Raw genomic sequence first — 17760 nt, forward strand, 5'->3', positions numbered from 1 at the left:
AGATTCCTGGTTTCTATGTTTCTACATTAAAAGGACCTTGGTGATTTAAGGCACTGAATGGGCCACTTGATCACCCATAGAGTTAAGCCCAGATCTGAGTTGAATTATGCTCCTTGGGGTGCAGAGTCAGCCTGGGAACCTTGTAGCCCACTCCCTCCCAGAGTGACTATCCCCATGATCCTGCATGATCAGGCAATGCCGCCTGATGTTGACTACCCCACTGATGGTGACCCCCCTTCTCTGGTGAAGGTTGGTCAGTGGGCAACAGCACCTCTCAGTGCGTTGTCAACCATCACAACTTAGACCTGTTCAAGTATGAGAAAAACAGGAGAGCAACAGTTATTCCACTCTTCTCTCTGGGGGTGGTTATAACAGGTTACATTACAGAAGAGCATCTCAAATGTTACTCCTGAGATGTAGAAGTCACCTCAGTGAAAATTTGCCACCAGGCTGTTCCCAATTGATCCCACCCAAACCAAAACTCATTCGGCATAATTGTTGGCTTGTGTTCTCATAGCTCTGCCTTAATTCCTGTCGGAAGATCAATTTAAATAACAATCATTGGGGAAAAATACCAATTCCATTTTAAAATGTGGGCTTTTGGGCCTGGATTCATCTGAAGATATGTGCGTTCTCTGTGAAGAAAAAGATTAGAGTTAACGTTTCATGTCCAGTGGCAGCATCAGTGAAGAAAAAAAATTAGAGCTGACATTTCAGGTCTGGTGAAGAAACTGACCTGCTGAGCTTTTCCAGCAACTTTGTTTTTGTTCCTGATTTAAAGTACCTGCCGTTTGTTTGGTTTGTACAGGGGGGTGACTGAGCCGACTTGAAATTCAGCAAAAGTAAACCAAATGAAATGATTCCATCCTAACGTTAGCCAACAATTCCTCCCTCACATCATTGTCACTGGGCCAAGGTTGGGGGGGGGGGGGGGGGGGGCACTTAAAATTGAACCTAGTTTATAAATTTGCAAACAATCCACATAAAAATGAGCAAGCCGCTCCTCTACAACTAACCCAGGACAAAATAAACAGTAAAACTGGCAAATGGCATGCATTGATCTTGTAAGCTTCAAATGTCACTTTAGTACGAGCAGTCTGTTCATTCCCAAGTATCAGTGGGTTTTGTTTAGTTGGTTTTCCCCATTGTGAAGCACCTTGTGGAGTAGAATGTCCAATCAATAAGGTCCTCATACAGAAATCAAAAATTAGAAGCTTATTCGTACTTTACTGAAGCAGCAATTCAGTGTCTTAAAATTTCCTGTTCAACGCAATGGAAGTGAGTAAGCAGCAACATTACGGGATATAGAGACTTAAAACAGAATTCAGATTAGAGAGCAGAGGAAGATGATTTGTTAATGCAGCAAAAGATTTTGTGTCTAGGTGCAAGAAAAAGGAACAACAGTAACTTTCGAACTGGATGAGCATTTGATTGGGAAAGACTTTCTGAGCAATCTGAAAATAGCAAGGGAATGGGAACAACTCCTCTTGCAGCACCTTCCAAACCTGTGACCTCTACCATCTACAAGGAGAAGGGCAGAAGATGTATGGGGAACATTGCCAGCTGCAAGTACCCCTCAAAACCCTTCCATCCTGACTTTGAAATATATCACCGTTCCTTCTCTGTTGCTGGGTCTAAATCCTGGTGCTCCCTCTTGAGAGTACCATGGGTCTATCTGCACCCCACGTAGTGAAGCGGGTGCTGAAGGTGGCTCACTATTACCTTATCCAGGAGAAATTATGGATTGGCAATAAATGCCAGCCCTGCCCACAAAGCCCACATCCATGGAATAAATGAAGAGAGAAAAACTGGATAGCGCTGTCACAAGCTGCTACAGATTCTGTGGTCCAAATGGCCTCCTGCAAAATGCTATGATTCTATGTTTTTTCAGTGTTCAAATGATATTATTAGTGAATGACTTAGGCTGATGGCCATTGCTCCCATTGTTTTGCTACACGTGTTGTTAGTTGTCTCTTTTTGAGACAGTGATCCTAAATCACTTCACACTAGTTTACTTCCATCTGGGTGAGGTCCACAAATCTGCAACCAGAATGTTGGATCAGAAGCCTCTATTGTCAGCCAGATTGGCTGCTCATATGGTTGCAGGAAAGAGTTTTTTTCCCCTATTCATTTTGTGGGATGTGGGTGTCACTGGCTGGGCCCAGCATTTCTTGCCCATCCCTAGTTGCCCCTTGAGAAGGTGGTGGTGAGCTGCCTTCTTGAACTGCTGCAGTCCCCCTGCTGAAGGTTGACCCACAATGCTATGAGGGAAGGAATTCCATGATTTTGACCCAGCGACAGTGAAGGAACGGTGATATATTTCCAAGTCAGGATGGTGAGTGACTTGGAAGGGAACTTGGAGATGGTGGTGTTCCCATGTATCTGATGCCCTTGTCCTTCTAGATGGAAGTGCTTGTGGGTTTGTAAGGTGCTGGCTAAGGATCTTTTGGTGAGTGGGCCACTGCAATTTGTATCTTCCAATACTTGGTTTCCCATGATACTGGGGAAGAACAGACAACTTTTGTGCAGTGTATTGAAAATTGCAGCGTGCATTTTGTTCACTTGAGGCTTACCACATATAGGGGCTCGAGTGTTGCGCCCCTGCGTTAGATCACATTATAGAAAATCATGCTATAGAAATAATGGGGCCTATGGGAAAAGCAAGGCTAGGGGCACAAAGGACACATAACAATTATATTTTCCAAAATTCTTCCTCACCTGTGTAGCTTCATTCTTATAGCTGCAGTCATAATGACAGTTTATCAGACAGTTGAGGCTGCAAAGAGGCAAGACATTTACTAATATAACCTCGTATTTGTGATGAAGTGACAGCTGGTCTTTAAATAGAGTTCTGCCACTAATAATCCTAGCAATGGTCAGCACTGCATGATAGTGCGAGCATAATCCAAAAGAGGCGAGTAGTGCAAAATTGTATGAGATAGAGCTCCCAGCCAGCAACCCTCCCTGAAACACCCCTGAAATTGATATGTCGGTAATTTTTATCAAAATGCCCTCCTCCATTTAAATGCTGATCTGACCTGACATTCCATCGGCACATTCTGGATAGATTTTCAGATGAGTGAAGTAGAGGAATCCGTCCTTTCCTTCCCTTGTAGCCCATTGGCATTAAGGTTAATTGTAGGATTAAAATGCATTATAAAATGGAGTAACGTTGTATTCAAAATATTGATGGAAAAAAGCAGATTGTAACACAGGTAACTTTTGGAAACTGATTTACACGAGCAAGTTCAAAAATTCTTATATACTGGTATGTATCAAGGCAAAAATACTGCACACAAAGGTGCATGTTTTAACAGCACTCATTATTTTAAACTATATTTAATTTTTTACTCATTCCATCAATTTAGCATTGAAGTTCGTTCTTCTGTTTAAATGAACTGCATTTTAAACAATGTTGATTCATTTAATGCATTCAGCATAAACTCTTCAAACTGAGACTTCACATATTTTCCTAGTAAGACAGCTGTTTTCTGTGTGATATTGTATTTGAGGCTTGTGACATTCAATCCATACTTAATGGAACTGTGTTAGAGCCAACGCAAGTTCACGTTTTACAAATAGCATTCCCCTATTTGTCAATCGCTTTATAGCCATTTCATGTTGCTAGAATACGCGTTATAGGAGAACCCCCTGTGCCAGTGGAAGGAGTCTGAATAAGAAAGAAAAAGCAAGAAGTAATAAAGTATCCATGCTTAATAGATTTAATATCTACTGTTAAATGTCTCTGGTTAAAAACAGAACTGATTCTGATCCTTTCCACCCGATGGCACAGGACTCAGAAAAAGACACCAGTCTACAATGTCACTGAGCTCCTGAGGAGTAATCTTTTCTTATATCTCTGTCCTTCCAAATTTCTTTCCATTGACTGACAAAAGGAAATGTCTTTGATTGGATATGTTTCAACAGATGGACCTCATGCCAGAGCCTACCTTTACTATTTGAGCTTAGCTAGTGAGTGCTGATGGGACCCACAGATCATGTTGTAATTGCAAACACAATCCTACTTTCTCTTCATTCTTCATTCCGGCACAAAGCTAAGGATTGTAGTCAGTAGAAGGACACCTGCTGACTTTCCTCTCAATTGTAGTAATACCATTAGCCCTCACCATCCATTCCCTAGCCTGATCTACTGGCTACACTCTTGGCTGAGATGAATAAACTCAGCATCAACTGGGAATCCAACCCAGAGACTAATTGTAGGATCCACCTTCTGGGATAGTTCCCTGGGGTGAAAAAAACACAATCTCAGAATAAGGGGTTGGCGATCACTCTGTGTGTGTCTCTCTCTCTCTCACTCTCTCTCTCCCTCTCTTGCTCGCTCTCTGTCTCTCTCTGTCTCTGTCTCTGTCTCTCTCTCTGGTTATCCCTCACGGCTTGCTCAGAGCAAGGACCTGTATCTGGAATCTTCTAACATGGGGACGCAACACAACTGCAGCCACCATAGAGTTCAGACTGACCAGGAAACTCTCTTGCCTGCCACATCAGACCAAGTCACAGACAGGCAATCAACCCATTTGGTCACATTGTGACACAGGTTCTATGGTCATCAAGCCATGAGATAGGCTTTGAACCTGGCCCAGAGGTAGGGAAGGTTGGCGCTGCACCACAAAACATTTCTGTTTTAGGATCTGCGGAGAAAACTCTTTGCTCAAAGCGTTGACAGATTGTTGGAATACTTTACTCTAGAGAGCTGTGGATGTTCTGTCATTCAGTAGGCTGAGATGAATCAATGTTTGAACAGGAAGGGATAATGTGGAAGGAAGCGAGATAGAAGATCAGTCATGACCTTATTGAATTATGGTGCAGGTTCAAGGGAAGAATGGTCCTCCTGCACCTTTTTGTTTGTTTTGTTCTTGAAATGTTTTGCCTTTAAGCGTGGGGAGCAAGTGCACATGCTCCGAGGGCTGGCTAGCTAGGCATTCCATCTATGTGTAGATTTTACTGTCTAACTATAAGCAGACCGTAGTTCTGTCCACAAACAAAGCATTCCACAAAGTAACAGGGAAGGTGGGAAGTTCCTGTTTCCGTTCATTGTTGTTTGAAATATGTTTTCCTAAACAAAATCTGAACCTGCGTAAAGAAATACCTGCCCCTCCCAAACCATGAGAGACCTTGATTACGTGGGAGATTGTTCCTTGTTGTTTTGTCACGAGTCAGATGTTCCTGCGATAAGCCATCATAGTTTAAAAATACAGTCACCTCCATGTTTTGAATGACTGCTAAGGAGCTTGCCTGAGAGAAAAATACATTGGGCGGTTCGATTCCAAATGGGGAAGTATGGAGGTTTAAGACTGAGCGAAGCAACAACATTCAAGGACGTCTTTGTGTGGGATTGCCAGTTCCACACAAGGCAGTCAGGGAATGCAGGAGGCATTTTAGTGACCCTTATGAATTTGACAAAGAGAGTGCATGTTTGATTTCTTGAGGAGAGGGGGAATATCACACATGCTTTCCTTTCAGGTCACTGATCAGTAATCCCTCACACACCGCCAATGAATTCGTAAGTGTAAAGGTACTGGGTTCAGTTCAAAGAATTGGGTTTCAAAGAGTTGGGGTGAGGGGCAGGGAGAGTGAGGGGTGAGGGGGCAGCACATGAACTAATTAGACCTAGAAGTGTTAAATTTTGAAAACAGGTTCCAAAATCTCAGATAACAAAGTGCGGAACTGGAGGCAGCATCAGGAAATCGGGAGAGTTGACGTGACGCTGCCCGGCCTGCTGTGTTCCTCCAACCCCACACTGTGTTATGTCTGACTCCAGCATCTACAGTTCTTGCTATGTCCAAAGTCTAAGAGCAGGTCAGAGGTGAGGTATTATGTGGCGAGTAACTTACCTCCTGCCTCTCAAAGCCTCCCCACCATCTGCAAGACACAAGTCAGAGTGTGATGGAAAACTGCTCACTTGCCTGGATGAATGCAGCCCTAACAACACTCAAGAAGCTCAATACCACGCAGCCTGCTTGATTGGCACCTCATCCATTTATTCCTTCATTCCCTCCACTATCAATGCTTACTAGTGACGGCTTGTAGCATCAGTAGTATGCACGACAGAAATTCACCAAGACTTCTTAAATAGTACTTTCCAAACCAACAGCCGCTACCATCTAGAACAGGAAGGGCAACAGATGCATGGGAACACCAACAACTACAAGTTCACTCCAAGCCATCCTGATTTGGAAATATGTTCTTGTTCTTTCAGTGTTACTGGGTTAAAATCCTGGAACCCACTGCCAAACGGCACTGTGGGTGTCCCCACAGCAGATGGGCTGCAGCAGTTCAAGAAGGCAGCTGACCTCCACCTTCTCGAGGGCGACTAGGGACGGGCAAGAAATGCTGACCTAACCAACAACATGCATAAAAACCGAAAGAACTGCGGATGCTGTAAATCAGGAGCAAAAACAAAGTTGCTGGAAAAGCTCAGCAGGTCTGGCAGCATCCATGACGTTCTGAGGAAGGGTCACTGGACTCGAAACGTTAACTCTGTTTTCTCCTTCACAGATGCTGCCAGACCTGCTGAGCTTTTCCAGCAACTTCTGTTTTTGTTCCTCAACAACATCCTTAACCCACAAATAAATAAATAAAGCAGATTAAGGGGTGATCTATTGAGGTGATCTGATCCAAGGATTTAAGAACATATTCCCTCTCATGAGAGAATCTAGAACACGTGAGTAGTGCTTAAAATATTTTCACAATCAGATATTTGAGCTAATCTGTTCTGAGGTGACTCAAGTAATGGATATCCGGAATTCTCTTCCCCAGACAAAGTCCACTGAATGGTTTTTGTTTGGCAAAGTTATTAAGCATTGTCGATGCAAGACAGGTAAATAAATTAAGACAGAAAGTCTTACATTCATATATTTCATGACCATCACTTTACAACAAAAGTGCCTTTTGAAGTGCTGTCGCTGCGACAATGTGGGAAATATTTGCATGCAGCAAGCTCCCACAAAACAGCAATGCAATAAATCAGATAACCTGTTTCTATGATGTTGACTGAGAAATAAAAATTGGCCAAGACATGTAGTGCTGGAGCTCTCCTGTCCTCCCTTGAAATATAGCCATGGGATTGTTTACACAGATGTAGAAAGCGCAGATGGAACCTTGGTGTCTGACACATAGTGCCTCCGATGGCGTTGCACCACCTCAGTGCTGCATTGATGTGTTACCTTTGATTTATGTATCCAGGCCTTGGGATGGGCCTTCATTACAGAACCATGTGAGTCAGAGGTGAAAGTGCTGTCGAATGAGTTATAGCCATGAGCTACTTAAATGATGGAGCATACCAAAGTTTCTGGACACTTTCTTCCTGTCCCTTTATTCCTGGAACAACATGAAATTCCATGTGACTGAGCTTACAAATGGAAACAGTGGAATGTGGACACCGGATAATCATTTCTGTCCATGACAGCTGAGGGAATTAGGAGGCTCTTCAGGAAGCAATAGCATTAAACATTTAAGCACACTATACTTGAGCAAACTTTACACATTGTCCCACGGAGGGAACACTGGCCTCAGACACTCTGGGCCATTCAAGCTGGGATGCACGAGCAATGTATTCGGTAATGAAAAGGTCCACTCTAGGTGCCAAAATAGCAATGTCATTCTGAAGTCTCATAGCTTGGTGTGGAGGAGCTGCTCACTTCATACCTTGGGTGAAGAGGTGCTGTCACATTGGGCATGGCTTGGTTCTGTAACCTCAACATTGCAGTTCTGGGTAGACAGGCATTCACAAAATGAACATGTATTTACAGATGTGAAGACATATTTACAATGAGTTTAACCTATGTGCTCGCCAAATGCCTTCTTCCTTTCCTTCCCTCCGTAGCTAGTCCCTTTTTTTCTCATAGAACTCTGTATGATATATTGATCGAAAATTCCTTTTCACCACAATATCGACAACAGTGACTTTATGATACCGTTGGCCCACAGTTGTGAATGTGAACGGTGAGTTAAAACCAGGACTTTTCCCCATACAGCAAGGATTAGGTGATATTTACTAGCATTGTTCAAAATGGGTGACGCACTCTGAGGTGTAGTGGATAGCGTCCCTACCTTCAGCCCTGAATCTCTGGGTTTGAGCCTCACTTCAAAACCTTGTGGCCATGGAATGCTATATTGCAGCCAGTCAGATTGTTCGTTGGTACATTGTGGTCAAAGAGGCCTATTTCTTTAAGATAGTTATATCACATCACAAAATGTGATGTTCCTGTCTAAGTGTGCCTGCCTCACCATCAGTCAGTGTCCACCTCAGCGTCTTGTCTTCAGTCATGTGTGTAATGGGGGGGGATGCAGGGGGAATCTGATTGAGGTTTATATGAGTTTGAGAGGCATGGAGAGGGTGGATCAGCAGCAGCTTAACTGAAGGGTGAACAACAGGGGGGCATAAACTTCAGAAAGGCAGGAAGTTTAGAGTGCATTATGTAAAACCTATTTCACCCAGGGGCTGGTGGGGGTCAGGAATACACTGCCTGGGAGGGTAGTTTAGTGCTTTATAAAGTACTTGGATGAGCACTTGAAAAGTCATAATATTCCAGGCTACAAGCCAAGTGCTGGAAAATGGGATTAGTGTTGATAGGTCGGTGCAGACTCAATGGGCCGATGGGCCTCTTCTGACTCTACAGGTCTATAACTCCCTCCTGACCAGTAAAGTGGTTGTCCCTATTCCACAGAGCCTGCAGCGATTCAAGAAGGCAGCTCACCACCAGCCCTACAGGGCAACTGGGGATGGGAAATAAATGATGGGCCCAGTCAGTAGTACCCTCTTCCCCTGAAAAGAGCAAAGGAAATCAATGGCAGGCCATAACAACATGAGAGTTTCCCTGGTCAGCACAGTGAACACCTACAATAAGTGACTCTGTCACAGGTCCTTGCCTTGAACTAGCAGCATCCACATTCAGGGCAGCTTCCACCCACACCAGGGTAGGAGGTTTGGAAAACAGAGGGCATACGCAGATTTAAGAAGGCACGGAGAACCTGAGGAGGAATTCCTTTAGAAGTTGTTGGGACCTGAAAGGCAGCAGTGACTTTCAAAAAAGATTGGATTAAAAAGCAGGCAAAGCGAAAAATAAAATTGCAAGGTAATGGAGAAACGGTATGGGGCTGGCTGGGTCATCCTTGCAATGAGCCAGCACCAGCATGGTGGGCTGAGTGGCCTCCTTTGATGTTTCTATGGCACTTGGAGGAAACTGATTTCAGGCAACAAAATAACCCAGCCCTGGCACCACAAGCATGTGGAAATGTTGACATAACTGGTAATGTGACTGGAGTAGTAGCACAGAGGTGTAGGGCTTAATGCTCTGGAGATATGGATTCAAATCCCATGACAGAAGCCGGCAGAAGTTTAAGATCAATCATTCCAGCGTTGTAAAGCTTGTCTCAGTCAAGGTGACCATAAAACTACCACTGAATGTTGCAAAAACCCATCTTGATCACAAATGTTCCTTCAGAAAGGAAATCAGCTGATCTGTAGCTGGCCTACGTGTGATTCCAGACCCACAGCAATGTGGTTGTCTGTTAACTGCCCTCTGAAATGACCCCAACACGCCACTCAGTTTGAGGGCAATTGGGGGATAGGCAACAAATGGTAGCCATGCAAGGGATGCCCACATCTTATAAAAAATTTCTCAAAGAAAGGATTTTTACGCAATGAACTCCTGAGCTTGGGTCCAGTTACTGTTCAATTTGTGCTGCTCTGGTTACACAGAAAGTTGATTACTTCCACTGGGACTACAGGGGAGCAGTGCATTTAGAGGTGAATGTTAGGGAGATTAGCCATGTTTCCTTAGGAAGTTCAGTATTCCGTGCTGTGACCTAACTGGAATTTCCAAGAATCTGAAGGAAATTGAATCAATAAAATAATCCAGGCTAATTATTCACCAGGTTCGAGCTCTAAAAGTCAGGAGATTGCAGAGGTTAAAAGAAAGGAAGTCATTAGTAAGGCGGAAAGACATGGAATTTTCAGTTTGAGTTTTCCAAAATCATACTCAGAAAGGTCATTAACATATTTCTGTTTCTATCTTTGGACTTTTCACCTGTCATGAAAGATTGATTTTGTGTTAATAGTTCTTAATGTCACAAAAATATTTTAGTTTTATTCCTGTGAAACTATCCTGCCTTTGGTCATTGTTCTTGCTTTCGTAGTTGCACTACTGACCTACGTCCTGATGAGCATGGTCTGCATGCAATTTCAGCAAAACTACGTTGTCCTATTCTTGATAGAAATTTGACTTTAATCTTCATCATAAGGGCACAAGCCAGGTGTTTGCTGGATACTAAAGCTGTCCATGCCTACATTCAGCAGGATCTGGGCAATGTTCGGGTTTCTACAAAGCACACGTCAGGAGTGTGATGGAATACTCCCCACCTGCCTGGATGGGTGCGGCTCCAACGATGCTCATAAAAATTGAACATCATCCAGAAAAAAAGTAGACCATTTGTTTCTCCGTACACCATCTTCAACTGCCATTCCTTCCACCACTGATGCACAGTAGTAGCAGGCTGCGCTGCAGCAACTCATCCAAAAAACAACAGGGACAACAAGTACATAGGAACATCACCTTCTGCACACTCCAATATTAGCCACACCCAACCATGAGTTGGAACGAAGATTTAATCCCGATAAGTGCAAGATGATGCATTTGCATCTGATCAGGGAAGGACATAGACAATGAATGGTAGATCCCTAGGGAGTACCCAGGAACAAAGAGAGCCTGGTGTATAAGTCCATAGATCTCTGAAAGTGTCAGCCCAGGTAGACAGGCTGGTGAAGAAGACATACAGAATGCTTACCTTCATGAGCCAGGACATACAATTTTCTTTTAATTTTCAAAACTATGCTATATTCATAGTCAAAAATGCATTTCAGTTCTGTACAGCATCACATGAAGGAAACAAACAAACACTGGAGTTTGACTCTATCAAACAAACAAACCAAAGTAATCTCTTAGTTATACAAGTGTATTGTTACATATATTTGAGGCACTGGGAGGGTCCGATAACTGAACAGACCCCCTTTTACCTTCAGCAGGAAGACCTCAGACAACGGCCTTCCCCACTGTGCCTTGGCAGCAGCTGCCCAAAGCTTTAGTGTGTCCCTCAGTACATAGTCCTGGAGCTCGGAATGTGCCGGTCCACAACACTCAATCAGGGTCACCTCCTTGCTCTGGAAGAGCACATGTTTCAGGCAGACGAAAGAGCATCTTTCACTGAGCCAATGGTCCTCCAGGCGCAGTCGCTGTTTGTCTCAGCATGCTTCCTGAGGAACAGACTGGGAACCACAGAATCCTGTGTCATGGAGCTGCTCAGGACAAACTTTGACAAAAACTACTGCATGTTTCTCCAGACTGAAAATATTGGAACAAGGAGGTCTGGTTACAACTTTATAAAATATTGGTTAGGCCACGGATGGCATATTGTATGCAGTTCTGGCTGCCACATTATTGCAAGGATGTGATTGCACTGGAGAGGGAACAGAGCAGATCCACCAGGATGTTGCCCAGGATAGAAAGCCTCAGTTATAAGGGGAGGCTGGATAGGCTGGGTTTGTTTTACTTGGAACGGGGGTTGGGGGGGGTGAATTCTCTGTTTGAGGTAAATAAAAATTGAGAGGTATCGAGAGAATACATCGTAATACTTTCTTCCCCATGGCAGATGCATCTAAAACCAGACGGCATAAATTTAAGGTGGGAGCAAGTAGTGTAGAGGGTTCTGAGAAAGATTATTTTCATCCAGAGGTGGTAGAAATATGGTGCTCCCCAACAGAATGGTGAAGGCTATACTCTTATACCACTTAAGAAGCATCTGGATGTCCATGTAAAATGCCAAAGTATTGTGAACAATGGACCAAGTGCAAGTAAATAGGATCAAGGTCGTCTGGTGTTTGTTGGTAAGTGTAGACATGGTGGGCCGAACGGTCTGGTTCTATGCTGTAGGACTCACTCTCTCTATGGCTCGCTACAAATCATACACTGTCTGTGTTATTTAACCACCTAGCACAGACCAAATGCAACCAATTATAGATCCCACTCCATTGTGTTTATCCCCAAACATTGCTCATGTGGACCCCAGTTAATTTGACAAGTTACTTCAGTAGATATCGTATAGCCTTTCTGATTAGTGATTCCCCCAGCCTTACCGAATGCCCTACTTCAGATCACAGAGACTTAATCCAGTTGTGAGGGGAGGCAGTAACATAAAGGAATATCAATGGATTAGTGATCTGGAACCGTCAGCTAATGTTTTGGTTCAAGTTTCACGATGCCAATGGTGACATTGGAATTCAACAGAAGATCTGTTTTGTTTTTAACAAGTTAGCCTAATGTTATCCATTCTCACAAAAAAAAGCATCTGGTTCATGAATGTCCCTTATGGAAGCAAGTCAGGATTAACATGACTCCAGATCGATAGCAATATAGTTAATTCATGAATGTTATTGGAGCTGATCTCTTCCAGTCACATTCATGACCTAAGCATTAGAAATGGCTGGTGAGGTGGGGACAGGTGGTTAGGAGGTGAATCACCCGCTGCAGGATTCATAGCCACTGACTTGCTGTTGTAGCCACAGAATTTATATGGTTCATCCAATTCAGTTTCTGGCCAATGGTAACTTGCAGTTTATCCAAAGTGGATGATTCAATGAAGGCAAGGCCAAGTTGGAATTCAGAATAAAGGTGAGAATTTTAAAATTTCAACATTAACTAAAAGACAACGCACATCCTCAAGCTCTGATCAAGAATAAAATTCTTCTTCAAAATCTTCAATGAATTACTTTCTATTTTTGACAGCACTTTACCTTCGTTCTCTTGCGGTCTTGTCGCTAGTTACAACTCAACCCTGTCCACAGGAACCCAACTTAATGAGGAACCCAGATTGCATTGGTGAGTTCCACTCCAGAACTTCCGTTTCTTATCGAGTTAGTCTTACGCTTTTCTAACCAACCTGTTCAGAGGTGTTGTTACACACCTCTGGAGCAAGTGGGACATGATCCTGGTCTAGACGTAGGGACACTAGTACTGTGCCTCAAGAACACAATGTTTTATTGTTTTTTTTTATTTAACCTATGTTTCTACTCAACATGTTCAGAGGTGTTATTGCACATTGTTGTTCTTGGAGCAGGTGAGACTTGAACCTGCGCCTCTTGGTCTAGGAGTAAGAACTGTGCTACAAGAGGATCTTCGGCAATAAGTGTTATTTTTATAATCAACCTGTTCAGAAATGTTGTTAGACATCTCTTAGACTTGAACCCAGGCTTCCTGCTCCAGGGGTAAGGACATTACCACCATTCTGTAAGAACTCATTACTAAATTTGTTTATTACCAAGGGAAACTGCAACCAGCAAATTCTTACTAAATACATAACACCTTCAGTGTTGTCTGGGAACGAGGTTTGCATACTGTAAACAAATCTACGTGTACTTAAAAGTAGGGTACAGATGCAATACAATTGCATTCACTGTCTGTGCATCTTCCTTCTCTGCACTTAAGAAAATAATTCCCATTCTTGAAAAATTGAAACCCTGGATGAAAGGGTTAAAGATTGACACAGTTAAATTACAAGGATATGTTGCTCAGGTGAGGCTTTCATACCTTCGAGTGTAGCAGAGTGATTCAATTGAGGGTCTTGTATATTTCAGAACATTCCAGAGACGAGATTTAGTTTCTCAATGAACAATAGGTTTATTTGCAAGTATTCAAAGGTATCTCTATAATCATCAAATACCTTCACTCGTGCCTATTCCAACTCTCGCTTCTAACAGCCCTCTGTGGCGTCTGTCCACTATGTTCCAAGCCCACACCCAGGCTTAATCAATCAAGCACACTCAGCATTGATCGGTTAGCAGACTTCCACACTCACACCGAAACACCACAGAGCTATCTAACATTCCTTTTTTTTTCGCAAGAGTATATTTTATCTGTTTAGGAAATCTATAAGTTCATACAAAAGGCTCTCAATCCATTCTGCATGATCTTTGCTGACAGAAAAAATGAAACGTGAACCCATTGGAATTTGACATCTCACATCAAATGGGAGTTACCGTGCAAGGGCAATCGCAAAGGCATTTTTAACTCTTGCAGGGAGAAAATATTCTGAGGTAACACTGAGTCTGAGATCTGAATGAAGCCTGTTGTAGTTTGACAGATAGGTTTTAGACAATGGTCATCCCCTTCAATGAAGAGACAATAGAGAGAATGCAAAATAAAGAAAAAAAAATGAAAATTTGAGCCGGGCCTTTTGGGGGATAATGAAACTAAAACAGACATTGCTGCAAAAGCTCAGCAGGTCTGGCAGCATCCATGGAGAGAAATCAGAGTTAACCTTTCATGTCCAGTGATCTTTCCTCAGAATTTTCAGGAATAATGTCAGGAAGCACCTCTCCATATGTGGGGGTGACTGCAAATCTGGAGTTCTGACAGCTGTAGAGGTTCAGGGCGAATTGATAATTTCAAAATTGGCAGCACTAGTCTTTGTTAATTAATGGTTACAGAATCAAGGTAAGTCAATGGGGTAAACATGTAGATTATCCATGATATAGTTGAATGGCAGAATGAACATGAAGCCTGTAGTTCAAGGCCCCATGCTCATTCTGCCATTCAACTGGATCTTGGATAATCTACATGTTATCTCCATCAACTTGCCTTGATTCTATAACCTTTAACTTCCAAAACTGTGTTGAAAGTTACAAATAATTTTCTACTTTTCCATTTAGAAAATGCTAGGCTAATTTTGCCTCTGTATTGATTGGAACGAGGGCCAGGTAGATCCCATTAAGTACGAGATCCTTGATTGGGGTTGTGAACCGGGGCCAATCAGGGAGCCCTGGCTGACAATAGCCAGGAGATTCAGGGAGTGTCCTCAGTCCAGAGACTGGCTCTGAGCCGGCAGATCAGAGCTCATGTACTGTGTAAATGAAGGGTGACTTGATGATGGGATACCGACATCTGTACAGTTATCTCACCCTCTTACTTTGCATTTGAGGGCAATACAAGTGAAGAGCCAGGACAGTGAGCATTACACGTTCTCAATAAGGTTATAGATGTTAACATCATTATTATGTGTGACATGGTCATCGCATGCGGGAAACAGTTCTGATTCATCACAAAGGGAGAGATTGATCTCAGAATGGTTGAGGTGCTTGGGAAAGAGTAACATTGCATTGAAGATTCAAATATTGAATCAGAGAACAGTTGTAGCATACATGGAGGTTATTTTGGCTCATCAAGTCAGGGCCGAAATAGAAATGAAAAGTGCTGCAGGAACTCAGCAGGACTAGCAGAATCCGTGGTGAGAGAAACATTGCTAATGGCTACACAATAAATGTTAAAAATGTAAAATAATAAGCAGGTTTTAGGAAATTACATAAAAATGGGTAGCCAGGCCTACATCAGACTTTACCAGCCCCAGCCTTGATTCGTTCCTCCTGCCCACCCCTGGTGATGGGTGTAGAACATGGCCTTATTTAGTCCCATGTGTATACCAATGCCTGGACAGTCTTCTGAGCATTAGCTCAAAGTAGAGAGAGAGAAAGTCCTAAAGGCAGCAGGTAAAGCAGGCCTCTTCTCCTCCATTGCTGATCCCATCTTGGGGGCCTTGTTTTCTGCCAAGGGGCAAAGAGCTCCTGCCTTCTCTTGGGCCCTTCTGGGTCCTTAAGGTCCTTTGCTGGACATCATGTCTCTGGGGGTGGTGTGCCTTCCACAATCCACCTTACTTTCCTCTTCAGTCCTGTTGGAGGTCAGATGGAAGCATGGTTTGATGCCTCAGGGCCTCTGAAAATCCAGCATTGTCTCCATATTGGGATGTAGGTCTCAAGTCTGTGCTGTACAAAAAGCAATTTGCATTTGGGTAGCACTGTTAATGAGGCAAGAGCGTCCCAACAGGCCGCACAGCAGCAATTATCTAAAGCAAGTTGTTACCATTCCAAATGAAGTGAGATTGCAGTCAGGTTGTCAAATATTTCCTCAAGTTGAGGTTTTAAGGTAGATCTCAGATGCCTCACTTGGACAGCATGCGGGAAAACAAGCTCTGTTATCCCTGAAGTTCTCTCAAAAGTTAAAAATTTAATCAGAATACTCAAAGATTCCCAAAATTCTCATGGCAGTTTAAAAAAAGGCAAATAGTAAACATTAGTCTGTCTACTTCACAAGATTTACTATCTATTACAAATTTCTATTACAATTTCAAAAATCTCACTACAAATAAGCAACAATGAACTGTTGACATTTAACTCTACTTCTTAAAGCTCTAATCACCTTATGTAACTCTCCTACACATAGATGCAGACAGACATAGACAATCAGAAAAACATCGGTAGAGTGAATAAAGACAACATTGGGCTCCAGTTTGCTGAAATAATCTTTTTAGAGTTGTAGAGTCGTACAGCCCAGAAACAGGCCCTTTGGCTCAAGTCATCCATGCCGGCCAGATATCCTAAACTGAAGTAGTCCCATTTGCCTGCATTTGGCCCGTATCACACTGCATCTTCCCTATTCATGTGCTTATCCAAGTGTCTTTGAAATGCCTTAACTGTACCTGCACCCACCACTTCCTCTAGCAGCTCATTCCATACCCACAGTACAAACAGCATGAAAAAGTTGCCCCTCAAGTGCCTTTTAAATCTTTCTGCTCTCACCTTAAACCTATGCCCTCTAGTTTTAGGCTCCCCTACCTTGTGGAAAAGTCCTTGGCTATTCATCCTATCTATGCCCCTCATCATTTTATAAACCTCTATAAGGTCACTCCTCAGCTTCCAATGTTTCGGGGACAAAAAATGTCCCAGAGTCTCCAAATGTCTCAAACCCTCAACTTTTGCTAACATCCTTGTCCAATTTAATAACATCCTTCCCATAGCAGGCCACACTTAAACTTGCTTGCAAGAGACATAGAGTGATTGGTTCACAAATGAAAAAGTCTCTGACTTATTGGTGAAAAGCAACAGCTGTGGAGGTACCCAGGCATGGGGAAGGCTTTGCACCCAGCCTCTTGCGACATGCCAGCTGATGGCACTCAAGTGTGTATACAATGGATTGAAGAGAAAGGGGACGTTTTGTTCATATGCTTTGTTGCAGATGGCGATTGCAATATCGATGAGTCATCCCTTTTCGGAGATTGTGGTGAGAACATGGACTGCCAGGTTTCACAGTTCATGCTATTTGTCAGAAATCACTGCAACTGTAATGATAGATTTGTATCCACCGTTTCTGATCGGAAGACAGACTGTTTCGGTAAGAATCATATCATTTGAATGATTTATTTCATGTGTAGACTCAGCAGCTTGATTAAGTTTCCTAGACATGGAAATTTTCATGTTGGCACCTAGTCACAGTGCAAGACAATACCGATTCTGGTGTGACACCGTCAGAAATAAAGTACAGTGCCGACAACCGGCATCAGTGCTCAAATCCATAAAGATAGCCCTTACTATTCACACACGCGTTTCACTCACCGATGCATCCTGGAGTATTTGGGAATGTGATGACCAGGCTATTGCCAAATGAGGGAAATGTTGTTTGTCCAAAACGCACATGTCGTCTTGATCTGGCTCTGAGATTCAAAGTCAACACAGGGTTGTTTTGGAACATTAAATAGAAAGTCCTTTAAGCCACAGTGCACAGAGATTTCTGTCCCATCGTGAGTAAAACATATTAGCAGTCCACCAGCTGGCACTCTTACAATTTGCATCATGGATTCAAGCCCTACAGAAGGAACTTGAGCTCGTAGTCCAGACTGACATTCCAATGCAGCGCTGTG

The 17760-nt window shown here is 43.0% G+C and overlaps 1 protein-coding gene and 1 long non-coding RNA gene across 7 annotated transcripts in view; one reads left to right on the forward strand and one right to left on the reverse strand.

Moving 5' to 3' along the window:
* LOC125447392 (adhesion G protein-coupled receptor E3-like) overlaps positions 1–17760 on the forward strand; it is a 74581-nt gene that overhangs the window by 2792 nt on the left and 54029 nt on the right. For 4 of the 5 annotated variants that reach the window (XM_059640034.1, XM_059640030.1, XM_048521715.2 and 1 more), the window contains exons 2-3: positions 12801–12893; positions 17079–17234. In XM_059640034.1, coding sequence (XP_059496017.1) covers positions 12801–12893; positions 17079–17234 — 249 coding nt within the window. The remainder of the gene's footprint in view (positions 1–12800; positions 12894–17078; positions 17235–17760) is intronic. The other variant, XM_059640032.1, reaches the window with a different exon arrangement.
* LOC132206349 (uncharacterized) overlaps positions 3276–17760 on the reverse strand; it is an 84907-nt gene continuing 70422 nt past the window's right edge. Inside the window, exon 7 of one of the 2 annotated variants that reach the window (XR_009442985.1) lies at positions 3276–3670. This is a non-coding gene — a long non-coding RNA (uncharacterized LOC132206349). Of the gene's footprint in view, positions 3671–7366; positions 7729–17760 lie in introns of those variants that run through there. The other variant, XR_009442986.1, reaches the window with a different exon arrangement.

The sequence above is a fragment of the Stegostoma tigrinum genome, chromosome 35 (genome assembly GCF_030684315.1).
Source record: "Stegostoma tigrinum isolate sSteTig4 chromosome 35, sSteTig4.hap1, whole genome shotgun sequence".
In the NCBI taxonomy this organism is placed as follows: Eukaryota; Metazoa; Chordata; class Chondrichthyes; order Orectolobiformes; family Stegostomatidae; genus Stegostoma; species Stegostoma tigrinum.